This window comes from Malaclemys terrapin, chromosome 19 (genome assembly GCF_027887155.1).
Source record: "Malaclemys terrapin pileata isolate rMalTer1 chromosome 19, rMalTer1.hap1, whole genome shotgun sequence".
NCBI lineage: Eukaryota > Metazoa > Chordata > Testudines > Emydidae > Malaclemys > Malaclemys terrapin.
Genome location: NC_071523.1, coordinates 12685822 through 12699151, shown reverse-complemented (window position 1 = coordinate 12699151; position 13330 = coordinate 12685822). Strand labels below are relative to the sequence as shown.

Below are 13330 nucleotides of genomic sequence, written 5' to 3'. Positions count from 1 at the left end.
CCAGAGTGTGTAATGCCTGGTGACTTCGGACTAGGAAAGGTTCCAAAGCTCAGTGTCACTCCGACCGCAGAGGGGGTAGGGAACACAGCCTCCTATACTCATTAGCCCCCCACTGGTGACCCATTTGAAGGGATGGGGTGCACCGTTTAGCAAGGCCTCTCAACCCCACACAGCTTTGCTTCTCAATGAAATCTCCACTTCCCCACAAAAGCAACCCCCTGAAGGAATAGCTGTGAGAGAATGAACGCTTTTTTTGTCTTTCAGAACTGACTTTTATCTTGTGATCTCCATTAACTTTTTTAATAACCCAGTTCCCAATAGCTTTCAAGCAATTGAGCTATTAAGCTGCTCTCATATGACACAAATGCAGATTTGTCTGTAATACCCCTAAGATCTATCGCATTAGCTTGCTTTTTCAAGCCAATAGCTAAATCAGCCAGCTTTCTGCCAAAGAGCACAGCCTGATAGCGAATAGGTTAGTTTTTTAATACTGTTATCTTTTACCACAGTTCTCCTGATTTGTGACTGATGGTTATTGTCTACCGGAAGAGGTAGTCAGTGATCTTGCACTTTTATTTTTTTAGGTCAATTTTGGAGAAAGAAGGACCAAGGTCACTCTTCCGAGGATTGGGTCCAAACTTGGTTGGAGTGGCGCCATCAAGGTAAAGATCTTAAAGGGTTCAGTTCATATTAAAAAAAAAAAAAAAAAAAAAGGTTTATTTTAAGGCTGTGGCACAAAGATTGTACTATTATAAATGCTCTATTTTTATTAAACTAGTTTAAAAAATGCCCAAATGGTTCATTTATGAACTAACTGCTGGCCAGTGATAAGAGCACATAGTCTAGTAGACAGGAGACCTGAGTTCTAATTCCAGCTCTGTCACAGATGTACTCAGTGATTTGGGACAAGTTGCTTAACTTCTGTATACCTTAGTTACCCCATCTGTGAAATGGGGCTACTGAAGCTCTTTCCTTTTTGTAAAGGAGTTGCAGATCTATGGATGAAAAAAGTGCCATGCAAGTGTGACGCAAATAAATATATTAAATTCAAGCCATTATTTTTGAGGTGTGCAAGTCAAAGCTGAGTGTGAATTAATCTTATTTAGTACTTGCCTAGCACTTTTCAACTCCTTGTCTGTTTCCTTCTCCTTCTCCCTGGGAAAAGGTGTACCAGCAGACTGAAAGCGAGTGCCTCTGTTTACAGCGCCTAAAAATCTGGCTTTCTCTGGCATTTTTATTGGCTTCTGTACATTTTGTTTCTCTGTGTGTGTATCCAGGCTGCTCCTTATGATCCTTGCTTTTCATTATCAGTTTCACACACTGTTTTCACGTAACTGATCTGCGGAGAGGGAGCTTGAGATTGGTGGAGTATTGCATAAAAAGAGGGGTTTCTGTTAGTACAAGAGTCCATTTTTTATTTTTTTTTTAAAGTATGTAGACTGAACCAGGTTTTTAAATGAATATCAAGAATAGGTGACTTGCTGGGCATAGACTAGGAAAATAAAAATATGGGGATGGAAAAAATCTGCAGACTCACGTTAACATATTATCTAGCACTGCCCTGGGAGTATCTGAAAGTACTGTTTAAATATGGAGTAAGTTTCACAGCACCCCCAGGAAGATGGCATCTAGGGAAACGGGTGCAGATTGGTTAAGCAACTTACCCAGAGTCACTCAGTGTGCTAGTGGCAGAGCTGGGGTTAGTCACCTAGCAGCTGGGAGCACCCTTCTCAAGCCAGGTAGCCAGACATGCGCTAGCTCTGCTCAAGCGAATGCGCTTAAAAATAGCAGTGTGGATGTTGCGGCACAGGTTAGCCAGCCCGGTACAAACCCATCTGACCTTTGTGGGTCCAAACTCGAGTGGCTTAGCAGCATGGATGTTGCGGCATGGGCTATTTTTAGCACACTAGCTCGAGCAGAACTAGTGCATGTCTGTCTCCCTCGGCAGGGAGAGACATACCCCCTGACTCCTCAGTCCTGTGCTCTGTGTGCAAGACTACGCTACTTCCCATTCAGGATTTAATTGGCCAACTTCACGAGGCCTAGGCTCAACTTTTTGTTTGTCTATGTATGTAATGCCGTAACTGTTCAATGCTGCATCTGATTAATTGCAAAACTTCTATTTGAGGGGAAATTGGAAAACCAAAAGGGGGAAAACGAGGGACATGGGGAGCCCTGACTATCTGTTTAAACTAGCCACAGCTTCAAGCACCTTTGCACTGATCTACAGATAAAACTGATCAATGGCACCCATTAACGCTTTCCAGGATAGCAATACCTGTATTTCATCTGTGTTGATACCCTGAATGATTTATCTCCCAGACAGAAAGACCAAAAAGAAAGCGGGGGGAGAGAATCAGGCATGCACAGAGCCCTGGCATGGGGGGAAAGAATGGGACCCTTGCAAAGGGGAAATGGGGAGCACACAACACCTGGTGGAGGGGAAATTGGGGGATCCTAGTTTGGGGGGATAGGGGTGTACACAGAGCCCCTGCCATGGGGAGGTGACACTCTGAACCCCTGGTGGTGGGGAGGGGGGAGTGGGAGGAATGGGGGGTAGACACTCTGCCAAGGGAGGAATGGGGGGGGGACCCTTGGAGCCCCTGGTGGCAGGGGGGAGATTGAGAGGGAGGAATGGGGGGCAGGCAGAGCCACTGGCATTGAGGAGGTGAAAGAAGGACATGGGAGTTAGAGCCCTACACGTAAGGGAGCAGTGGGGAAGTTGCAGGGAGTCCCTGAAATAGAATGGGTGGAATGGAGGAATGCAAGGAGTCCCTGATGTGCACAGTGAGCTTGGCTCACAGAAGCTATGAATTGCACGATGCCCTAGTGGCTGTACAGGCAGGCGTCCTGGTGTAGGTTGGCAGGCTGAGTCCTTGCAGATGGAAACAATAATGTTGAGGCCCTTCTGAGGTCTACCTCGTTGGTCTGGACTATGGGAGGAAAGCAGTGACTGGTTTGAATTGCATGTCTGTAGATTATCCTCTGTAGCGAGTTCTTCTCTTCTTCCTGGCACAGGGCGGTCTACTTTGCATGCTACTCCAAAGCCAAGGAGCGATTTAATGGCATTTTTGTGCCCAACAGCAACATTGTGCACATTTGCTCAGCAGGCTCTGCAGGTATGTTATCGCATGGAGGGTGTCCCTTTGTCTCCCGGGCTATCTTGCCATAGTACAAATGTGCTTCCAGAAACGGGTTACCTGTGTCGATCCTACTTCAGAATCCGTCACGCACCATTTCCACTCCACTCCCAAGAACCTCTTTATAGAGGGCAATGAAGAAGTTTTATCTATCAGATCCTTAATTCTTTCAACATGGTACTCTGTATAGTATAGGTGCCATCTAGGGCTGCCTCAAGCACATTTCCCAGCTAAAGCAGTGGAAAATGTTGGCAATGAAGCATAAAACAGGGAACGATGTTTGTATTAGTACCCTGCACAACGGCGCCTGATATGGTAGCATACCAAGGTATCAATCAGAACACAAATGAAAACCGAAGCTGCGTATTATAGTGCAAAATTGCCCAGATCTTTCTGAAAATGTTCATTTGGTCTCCCTGGGTTTGTGCACCCACTGTGTTGCTGGGTCTCACCACGGAGAAGGGCATTCTTTCTAAGAAACCTTTATCCAGCAAATGATCTCCATAAAAGATTGAGATCAGGAGTGGTGGCTGAGTTCATGAAACCATGATGGGCAGGGCACCTCCTAAGGAATCAAAGTTCAGGGACTGTTGAAAATCAACTCTGCTGGACCAGAAACGTCCAGCTCTCTTCAAAACAGGGAGGCAACTTGGCAAGTTTCTCTACGGATTCTTAAGGAACCCCTCTTTGCAGAACTAGAAGTTAATGTTCATGCAGAGGCTTAGTCAAAACCTTATTTCTGCAGCTCTCCACTTACACAACTGAGTATCAGTTTCAACCAGGGAGGAATTAATTCCAAACAAGGGTTGTTTTTACCAGTTGTATAACATAGTTGTGGGAAGCTTTGACGAGGACACTTTCAAAGTCACCGTAAAGTATTTGGAAGGGGAGAAATAAAACTCGAGGAGCCTGCAATGCGAATATCCACATAAGATTTGTACATGCTGTAGTCACCCCACATAAAGAAATGCCTAACTACTGGCATACCGCAGAGGGTCCAATATGTCACACATTCTGAAACGTACTGGATGGGTTACCCAGTGGAAAAAGGAATTTAAGCTGGGATTTTCAAATAAGCCTGTGGGGCTTTCCAAGGGAAATGGGCACACAACTCCCTTAGGCCTGCTCTGTCGACATAGTTACACAAGTAAAACAATGTGGGGGGGAAAAGCGGGGGAGAATTGTAACTATTTACTGGAATACTTAAGCTGGCATAGCTCCTAGTGTAGGCACAATTATACCAATATAAAGATGTCTTATTCTGGACTAGTTTATTCTCCTTCCCATACAGAAATAAGATTTACCAGTATAAACGCATCTCACTAGGGGGCTTGTAGTGCTAGACTCTACCGGAATAGTTCAAGCAGTACAGCTAGTGTATAGACAGGGCCTTGGGCTCCTTTGACAATCCTAGTCTTAAAGAAATGTTACCCTGTTATAGACCAAGCACTGCAGTTCTTGAGCAATGACAGCAATGTTTCATCGTTCCGGGGAAAGAAAACCGTTTGCGTGTTATAATAAGTGCCTTTGAAATTGTGACTTAAAGATTCAGGGGTGGGAAGAAGTGAAGTTACTAACGTCTCATGTGGTACTATATCGAGTGAGTGTGCTAGTGCTGAAGTATATTTCATCTTATGTAGGAGCCCTTTTACTATGGAAAACTTTGTGTATGTTTCTTCTGAAAATAAGTTTGCCATTTGCAGACCAGAAGGAGGAGGATGTTCTAATGATGCTCTTGTGAACAATAAGGAAATGTGCACTTTAATGGAAATCAGCCAGTCCTCAATCATAATAGTTTTTAGACTATATTCTTTTTAGTCTCTCTTTTTGTCCATGTTGGGAAGGTACGTTGCTATTCTGGGAAAACTTACTGCAGGATGACTGCACCAGCTTACTCAGACCTAAGTCACCGAACTGCCCATTAAAAACCATTCTCAAATTATCTCAAGCATGGATGGGTTCAGTTAAGGAGATAGCTCAACAGCACCACCTAGGGTCTTGGACTATCTGGTATGGATGGTTGGTTCATGGATTTCCCTGTATCTCTAAGGATAAGTTAAACCCATCCATAAATATTAAATCTCATAGAAGGCTGTTTACAGTAACATGGGCTACATAATCATACCATTCCTTAGTGCTTCACAAAGTCCTATGGTAGAGAGAATGAATACCTCACAAGGGGAACTTGCTTTGATTCTGTAGCAATGTGTTGGTTCCAGACTGACTGACTGACTCCCTCCCTCCCTACACTTCCTGTTCTGAAATCTCTAAATAGAAACTTGCCTATGGGACTACAGAGCATTAAAGCTTAGCAATTGTCATGGTTATTGCAGCAACCAATCCCACTTAATTACGCTGTTTTTTTGTTTTTTTCTGTCTTTCAGCTTTTGTCACAAATTCCCTGATGAACCCTATATGGATGGTGAAAACCAGAATGCAGCTGGAGCGGAAGTAAGCGACCAAGAGAAATTGGTGCCATCTTAATTAAGAGGGGCTCCAAAATGCACATTCTTGCCCATTCCATCTATGGCTCTGGCATCACTGATGCCTTTTCCTATTCCCTGTCCCATTCAACTCCCAGACCCTTTGAGTCACCGTCCTGTTAGATGACCAGGGTACAGCTTAAGCCTATCAGTGTTGTATCTTAATTTGACAAGAGGGGTCACTACTGAGGAGGGGAAGGGTGGTCCAATTGGTGCTAACTTGGGACTCAAGACCCACATTCAGTTCCCAGCTGTACCCCAGACTTCCTGTGTAGCCTTGGACAAGTCACTTAGTCTTTCTCTCTGCCTCAGTCCTCCATTTTCCCCACCTCACACACCGTGGTGGTGCTGAACCTAAATACATGAAAGATTGTGAGGCACGTGGATACTTTGGTAATGAGGGTCACACAAGTACCTAAGTGAGAGACTCAGGCAGGGCTCAACGAGGGAAAGGTCAGGACTGAGCATCCAATCTGTGTCCCCTATATGACAATACAAGGCACTGACATGGGCTCTAAATCATACAGAAGTGGGTTTTATATTCTCTTAGGCTAGTTCAGTAATGCAGGACCCTCCATAACTGCCCGTTAGCTACGTTCTGAACAATGTAAAGTTTTTTAAACTCCTATAATTGAAGCTGTTTTATTGCCATTATACTGTTCTATGAAATTAGAGTCCCCTTCAAGCGTTTAAAGTCCTTTGGCTTTCCTTCAATACCTTATTACTCCTAACCATATGTCCTAGAGAGACAGAGGATAGTCTTACGTAAAAATTGATAGTAAAATCTTTGAGCTGAATGATTCACAGTCACTGTCACTAATGGATGTGAAAGCTATGAGGGATTGTACCACAGCGAGAGCTCTGCTATAGTTAAGGTTACATTAATAATGTGACTTTTTAAAATAGACATTTTTTTCCCCCTGGGAATATGTTGGGTGATAGATCAGAAAGATCCTTAAAATACCGAGATTACTCACCAAGAAGTATTTGAAAATATGTTGGTTTACGCAGCTTATAGATTATTTAAAAAGCTTAACTCCAGTAAGTCACTAGGTGGCACCTTTGAACAAAATGCTGCTTGTTACCTGAAGAATCATTCCACATACAGACCTTTGTCTCTGGCCTTGCCACAACCAGACCGGAAGGAAATTGCTAGTTCAATAAAAAGCAATGCTCCTTCCATAGTGCTGTTGTTAAAGCACTAAACCAGGGGTTGGCAACCTTTCAGAAGTGGTGTGCCGAGTCTTCATTTATTCACTCTAATATAAGGTTTCGTGTGCCAGTAATACCTTTTAATGTTTTTAGAAGGTCTCTTTCTATAAGTCTATAATAGATAACTAAACTATTGTTGTATGTAAAGTAAATAAGGTTTTTAAAATGTTTAAGAAGCTTCCTTTAAAATTAAATTAAAATGCAGAGCCCCCGGACCGGTGGCCAGGACCAGGGCAGTGTGCGTTCCACTGAAAATCAGCTCATGTGCCTCCTTTGGCACGCATGCCATAGGTTGCCTACCCCTGCACTAAACTATGACGGGGAGCCAGGACTGGAGCTGGAAAGATTAGCACAAGCATGTATTATCTGATTGGAAAAGCCAAATGTGCACATTTAGCATTACAGTCCTGCTACTGGCATTTGAAATGTGACTACAATGCCAAAAGCAATGAAAGGAACATTAAAAGTCTCTGCACGGCATTCCTAGAAAATTCCTGCCGCTACACTTAGCAGAGAGCCATTCTTGTTTCTCCTGGGTCACTTTTCATTTGTAATGTCTGTGCAGTTTTTTGAACCTCTGAGTTTTGCCTTGTTCTAACCCTGTTTTAATTTGCTCCCTTTAGAGTCAGGGGTTCAAAGCCGATGAATGCTTTGCAGTGTGCTAGATACGTTTACCAGACAGAAGGGGTCCGTGGTTTTTACAGAGGCTTGACGGCCTCGTATGCTGGGATTTCGGAGACCATTATCTGCTTTGCTATTTATGAAAGTTTAAAGAAGCACCTGAAGGACGTCCAGCTGCCCCCTTCCCCTACTAATGGGACCAAGAGGACCTCCACAAACTTTTTTGGACTGATGTTTGCTGCTGCTGTTTCTAAGGGCTGTGCCTCCTGTATTGCTTATCCGCATGGTATGTTAAACTCCTCGTTTACCAGTTCAGTAGAACAGCTGTTGTCTTTAGTCTGTATCAATCTATGGCTGACAGTGCTGTCATATTCTTATTAATCTGGATGTCTACAGATGCCATGTTACTGCAGTGACTGTCTATGTACCCAGATCTTCAGCATTGTTCCCATTCGCCCAAACTAGCTAAACAGCTAATTGCTGAAGGAGGTTTGCTACAGAAAGCTAACTCTGCTCCCTCCCTCCCCGTTTCTCACTAGTAGCCTCATTCAGCTCCTCACAGGCTCTTTGGAGCATGAGTGTGTTTGTTTCGTTTTTATTACCTCCAGTCATTTATGTAGAACTCAAAGTGAGCGAAGTGTTTTACAGAACAAGTAGACTATTGTTTCTGTCCTGAAGAGATGCAAAGAGAGAGAAAGGGCTGGGGAATGACAAGGTTGCGGCATTTTGGATTGTGTGTCATTATGGTTAAATTAGGTGCCCATCCTACCTCTTGTAGGCAGCTCAGCAGAGGGGTTTAGCAGGGATTTGGACAAGCCATCCTCACCCTCCCCTCAGACAATGAAAATTGATGGGTATTCCACACAGAAGGGGTAGTATGGAGAAAGATGCTGAAGTGAGAGATGGAAACAGGGCAATGAGGCTGGCTCTAAAATGCCAATGATTCTCTTTTCCTTATCCAGCAGTATTTTTTTATTCCGCTGTATGCTGTGCTTTATGGAAAAATCAGTCTGATTCCTGGCACATCTCTCTCTGCCAACTTCTCTCCTTCCTTTTAAAATCAAAGCCCTAGATCTAGATACTGGCTGTTAACATGGCTTGAATTCTTAGTCTGATACCCTTAGATGCTACCATGAAAATGCCACACTGGGCTTTTATCTCATTCTTGGCACTAACTTTTAGGCAACAGATCGCATCACAAATGGAAAAGAGCAGAGGGAGAAAAAGACCATGAAATCCAATTCACCAAATCCTTGACTAATTCTATTCCAGGCCTTTCTCTTCCTTTTTAAATTGTCCTCAGTACCTTGTTTAATGGATGCAGCTACATACAGATTTCATATTGCCATCAATGTTCTGAATCTATAAGAAGCCTTTCTCTATCACAGCGCTCCAGACAGATTATATGAGGCCAGTTTTTCATTGCAACTGTACAGAAACTGTTTTTGACTTCCATCATACCTGAACAGTATATAAATTAATGTGCAAATGAGTCAGGTCAGAAAAAAAAATCTAGGGTGACTTAGCCAAAGAGAGCCTGCCTTTTGGAGAAGGCGTGTTTTGATTTATACAAATTACAAGTGGCTCCTAAGGCAGTAGGTGCCGCTGCCATAAAGCTAAACAGCCCACACACCGTGCAGATCCTTCCCCCACAAATCTGATTCCTCTCTAAAGCCGCCCACCACAGCAGCCCACACAAATTGGTGCACCTTGCAAGCTGTTCTGACGTTCAATGGACCCCAGCTATTTTGGAGCAGAGGAGGAAGCTTGTTTCAGAGGTCCAGGCCCCTCACAGAAAGCACTGTACTGCAAGCCGCCTCTCAAGTTCAATCAGTTGGAATCCCGCCCAAGTGCATTGGTTGATCACAGCTATGGCCTTGAACAACACCATAGCTGTGCCAAATCAAAAGTGGCTTCCCTCCGTTTCATGGTAAATGCCACCAAGCCGCAGCTCACCCCATACGCCAGTTTGAGGAGAGCACAGACCTACTTAACTGTGCACCCTCTTTCCAAAGCACAGCGTGAGGAAGGTGAGCAGAAACAGAGGAGTAACAGCCCTCATAAGCAAGCCATCCATTTATTGTGCAGTTTGGTGTTACATGGAAGTGGAAAACCAATTTTAACCTCCTGCCTTGTCTGGCAAGCAGTGCCTGCGACTCCAGGGTTTGTAAGTGTAGGTGAGACACTAACCTAGTGCTCTGTTTGTTTCCCCCCTCCCCCCAGAGGTCATACGGACAAGACTGCGAGAGGAAGGCACAAAATACAAGACTTTCTTTCAGACGGCTCGTCTGGTAGCACGTGAGGAAGGCTACCTGGCTTTCTATAGAGGACTCTTTGCGCAGCTCATCAGGCAGATACCAAACACAGCCATTGTGTTGTCCACCTATGAGCTAATTGTGTACCTGTTGGAAGACCACACTAAGTAGCAGAGCCAGGGAGCATCCTCTGGAAAATAAAAACTGACATTGAGCAAATAACCATTAAGAGACTGATGCAGGTGATGAAGATGGAGAATAGCTATGAGTCTCTGATCACCTGCTGGACACTTTTTCCTTTTGGATTCATGCTTTCTGGAAGGTTTCAACTCATTAACGTTAATAGTTAATTATAACTTTTTAACTTAAGGAGAGATGATTCAGAATTAAACTGCTACTAAATTAAATCATGCTATTTAATTTGTATGTTTTGGTTGTCCTTTTCTTTAAGCACAGGTATATGTGGCATATATGTACCTGTGCTATTGAGAAGTTTCTTGGATTGATAGTCATTAAAACTGTATTGAAGTGGGAGAGGAACTGGTTTGGAGTCTGAAACTGAGACCTCCTACTACTGGTGTCACAAAATATCATTTTCCAATAGTATTGAGGCCTAAGACCTTTCAGTGTGCTTCGTGGCTGATTCATGGGTGTAATATTCATCACCCATGTGAGCTTTCAGAATGAGGTACTGAGCACAGTGAGGCAGCTTTGTAACACGCAACTTGACCAGTATAAAATGTTCATGCCGGAGTCTCCTGGATGAGCCACTGTATCGGAAGACGTTCCTGTAAAGGGTAAGCAAAATAGCTTCCCTGAGAGAAACTTAAACTATTCATGGGAGGGCACCTAATTGAATGTTTGCATCATTTAAGTCTTCTCTAATCTATTACTTTCCTCATTTCCAATGGTGACTTCTTCTTTTCTGAATGGCATGGGGGAATCAGTACAAATTCTTCAAGATATGAAGCCAACTCTAGAGCGCCACTTTCTGGTGCAATATTTAGGAGTTAAACCGTTTTAATTGGTCATCAATAATTATTAATCTGACTTGCCCCTGAGGAACAGCAACTTGATTGGAATGCAATCATGCACATCTTACCTCCTGATAACCCTTGCTACCTCACTGGGCTAAGTAAAAACCATATAAAACTATGTAATGAGACTTAAGGAAATAATTTATAAAGTTAAAAATGGAGAGATACAGATCTCCTACTCCAGTACAACCTATTGGACTGTTCTCACCCCACTTCATGTAGGTTCAGTAATCTCATGTGCTCCAAAGAGACCAGATTGAATGGTTCCTCCCCCACCACTTTGGTCATCTTTCACCACTAGTCAATGACATAGCTTCTGCCTCTCAATTTCAAATTACACATTGTGCATTAGCTCTAATCCTTTCATGGGGCTATTGAAATGTGCTTATACTTAAGCAGTCATTTATATTGTTGTAGCACCCAGTGGCCTAGATATCACTGTCCAGGTATAATTGCTGGGTGTTTCTAGATAATTTTGGGGGGACTTAAAGGTTACATTTGGTTTTGCCTTTTGGACTGGCCACTATGTTCTTGTACTCATTAGTGTAATTTGCTTTGACAGCTGAGACAAATGCTGCAGTGCAAGACAGATCATCTTCTGTCTTTTCTACAGCTGAACTGAACAACTGAGCTGCCTGTGACTTCAGCAGGTGTTGAATTCTTGGGCATATACCAGTGTTTACTTCGCTAACTTCAAGCAAACTCAGACTTGGGAGGGTGTTACAAATTGTTAGGAAAAAGCCCATGAGTGAGGCCAGGGCTCTAGAATCCTGTCTGCTTGTAAAAAGCTAATGAGAATAAGCATGATGGTTAGAAATGTGATTACTGACCCACTCTGTGTCTGTAACAAAATGCCAGTCTGGATGCTAATAATTACGCCCACATTGAGGACAATTGCAGAGGTAGGAGGAAAGTGAAGCATATGTACCCAACAGATGACGCCCAATGTAACTATAGAAGAATTTATTAAATCCTGCAGAGGCTCATTGGAAAGGAGAGAATGTAACGTTGGTTTGAATTTAAAATAAAACAAATTGAAAGAGTTGAATAAACTAGAAATTGTGAAAGGACTCTTCTAATAGTTTTGCTTCTTGTCTCTCTTTAAAACCTTTTTGGGAATCAAAACTGTCAGTTCTGAAACCAAAAGATTTTTGCTGCTTATTCCTTCAAAACTTGAATCTGAGATCTGCTTCCTTAAACTGTTCCGGTTTTTCATGTACATTGGCTCACTTTTACAGCATTAGTCAAGTGTCTGGGCTGCTGGTGCCTCCCTTTTAAAAAAAAAAAAAAGGGAAATTAGTGGCTTGCTTGAAAGGCTCAAAACTTGAGATTACAAAAAGGGTTTTTTAAAATAACTAAGCCTATTCAATAAGGTGTTTTGGTTTTTTTTTTTACTAATGACCCTGGCAAATAATTTGATGGGGATTGAACATACTATGTTGACAGCTGTTGGAAGATCAATTCAAGTTTAAATTATTCCCTCCTCTTTACACTAAAATCCAAAAAGTTCAATAAAAGTCTAAGGCCCTAATCCTGTAAAGATTTATACACATTTTAACGTCATGCTTTGTGAGTAGTCTCTCACTGAGGTCTGCTTCTGTAAGTCTTAACTCCATTATCGGAGGGAAGGACTGGAAATAGTTCAAGGGACAGCCACGTTAAAATACCCTAAAAAGGCAGGGGATTCCTTTTTTTGCAGAGATGTTTACTATGTTTTTTTCACAATTGATGCGGTCTTAATTTTTAAAAATTCATTCTGTTTCGGCAATGAAAATATACTAGTCGATGTCACTTGTTTCACTTCCAGGTTCTTGCTTCGTAGCACCATGTTGCAAATACTGGGTAATATCCTGGCCCCACTGAAGTCAGTGGCAAAACTCCCATTGACAACAGTGAGGCCAGGATTTCACCCATTGTAGGAGAATGGTTAAAACAAGCTGTACAGGGGTTCAGGATGCCAGTTCCTGTAAGTCTAATTTTTGTGGTAGCTGATGGAACTGATAGGAACTGTTGGGATCCGGGGATCCAGCTACAGGTGAGATGGATCATGGCTCCTCACAAGGCTGTTGGCATGAGTGGTTATATATTACGGTAGTGCCTAGAGGAAGTGGTCAGTCTTCATTTGTCTTTTTTTTTTTCCTCCTCTGAAAAGTAGTGGATTTCCTCCAACTTTGAAGATTTTTAGTCTTTATTCACTCCATTCTCTATTCCCCTTTTCTTTTATGTTCTGCCTTATCCCCATCTGTCTTTGTGGTCCTGCTTCATATCACTTCTCGGCTCTCTGAGCTGAGGGGTGAAAACATTAGTACTCACAGGGAAGCAGCCATAATTATGAAGCAGGAATCTATCTCTTGTACAGTTGAAGAAAAAGGAGGCAGAAATTATAAGTGACTTGACCAATGCCAGAAGGAGGGAGTGTGTCAGAGCTATAATTAGAATACGGGTGTCTCAGCCAAATTTTTTGATTGTCCATTGGTTCTGGGTGCCCAGTTTTTGAAACAGCTTGGTCTTTGGTTTTCAAAATTGCTCACACCTGGAATTTCATTTGATGTCAGTGGGAACTGTGGGTACTTAGCACCTCT

The 13330-nt window shown here is 42.9% G+C and overlaps 1 protein-coding gene across 2 annotated transcripts in view; it reads left to right on the top strand.

The window, feature by feature from the left end:
• The window catches only part of SLC25A33 (solute carrier family 25 member 33), a 99047-nt gene extending 87228 nt beyond the window's left edge, over positions 1-11819 (top strand). For both annotated transcript variants that reach the window (XM_054009008.1, XM_054009007.1), the window contains 5 exons: positions 585-662; positions 3019-3119; positions 5525-5591; positions 7459-7742; positions 9680-11819. In XM_054009008.1, the coding sequence (XP_053864983.1) occupies positions 585-662; positions 3019-3119; positions 5525-5591; positions 7459-7742; positions 9680-9882 (733 nt within the window). In that variant the 3' untranslated portion in view covers positions 9883-11819. The remainder of the gene's footprint in view (positions 1-584; positions 663-3018; positions 3120-5524; positions 5592-7458; positions 7743-9679) is intronic.
• The last annotated feature ends 1511 nt before the right edge of the window (positions 11820-13330 follow it).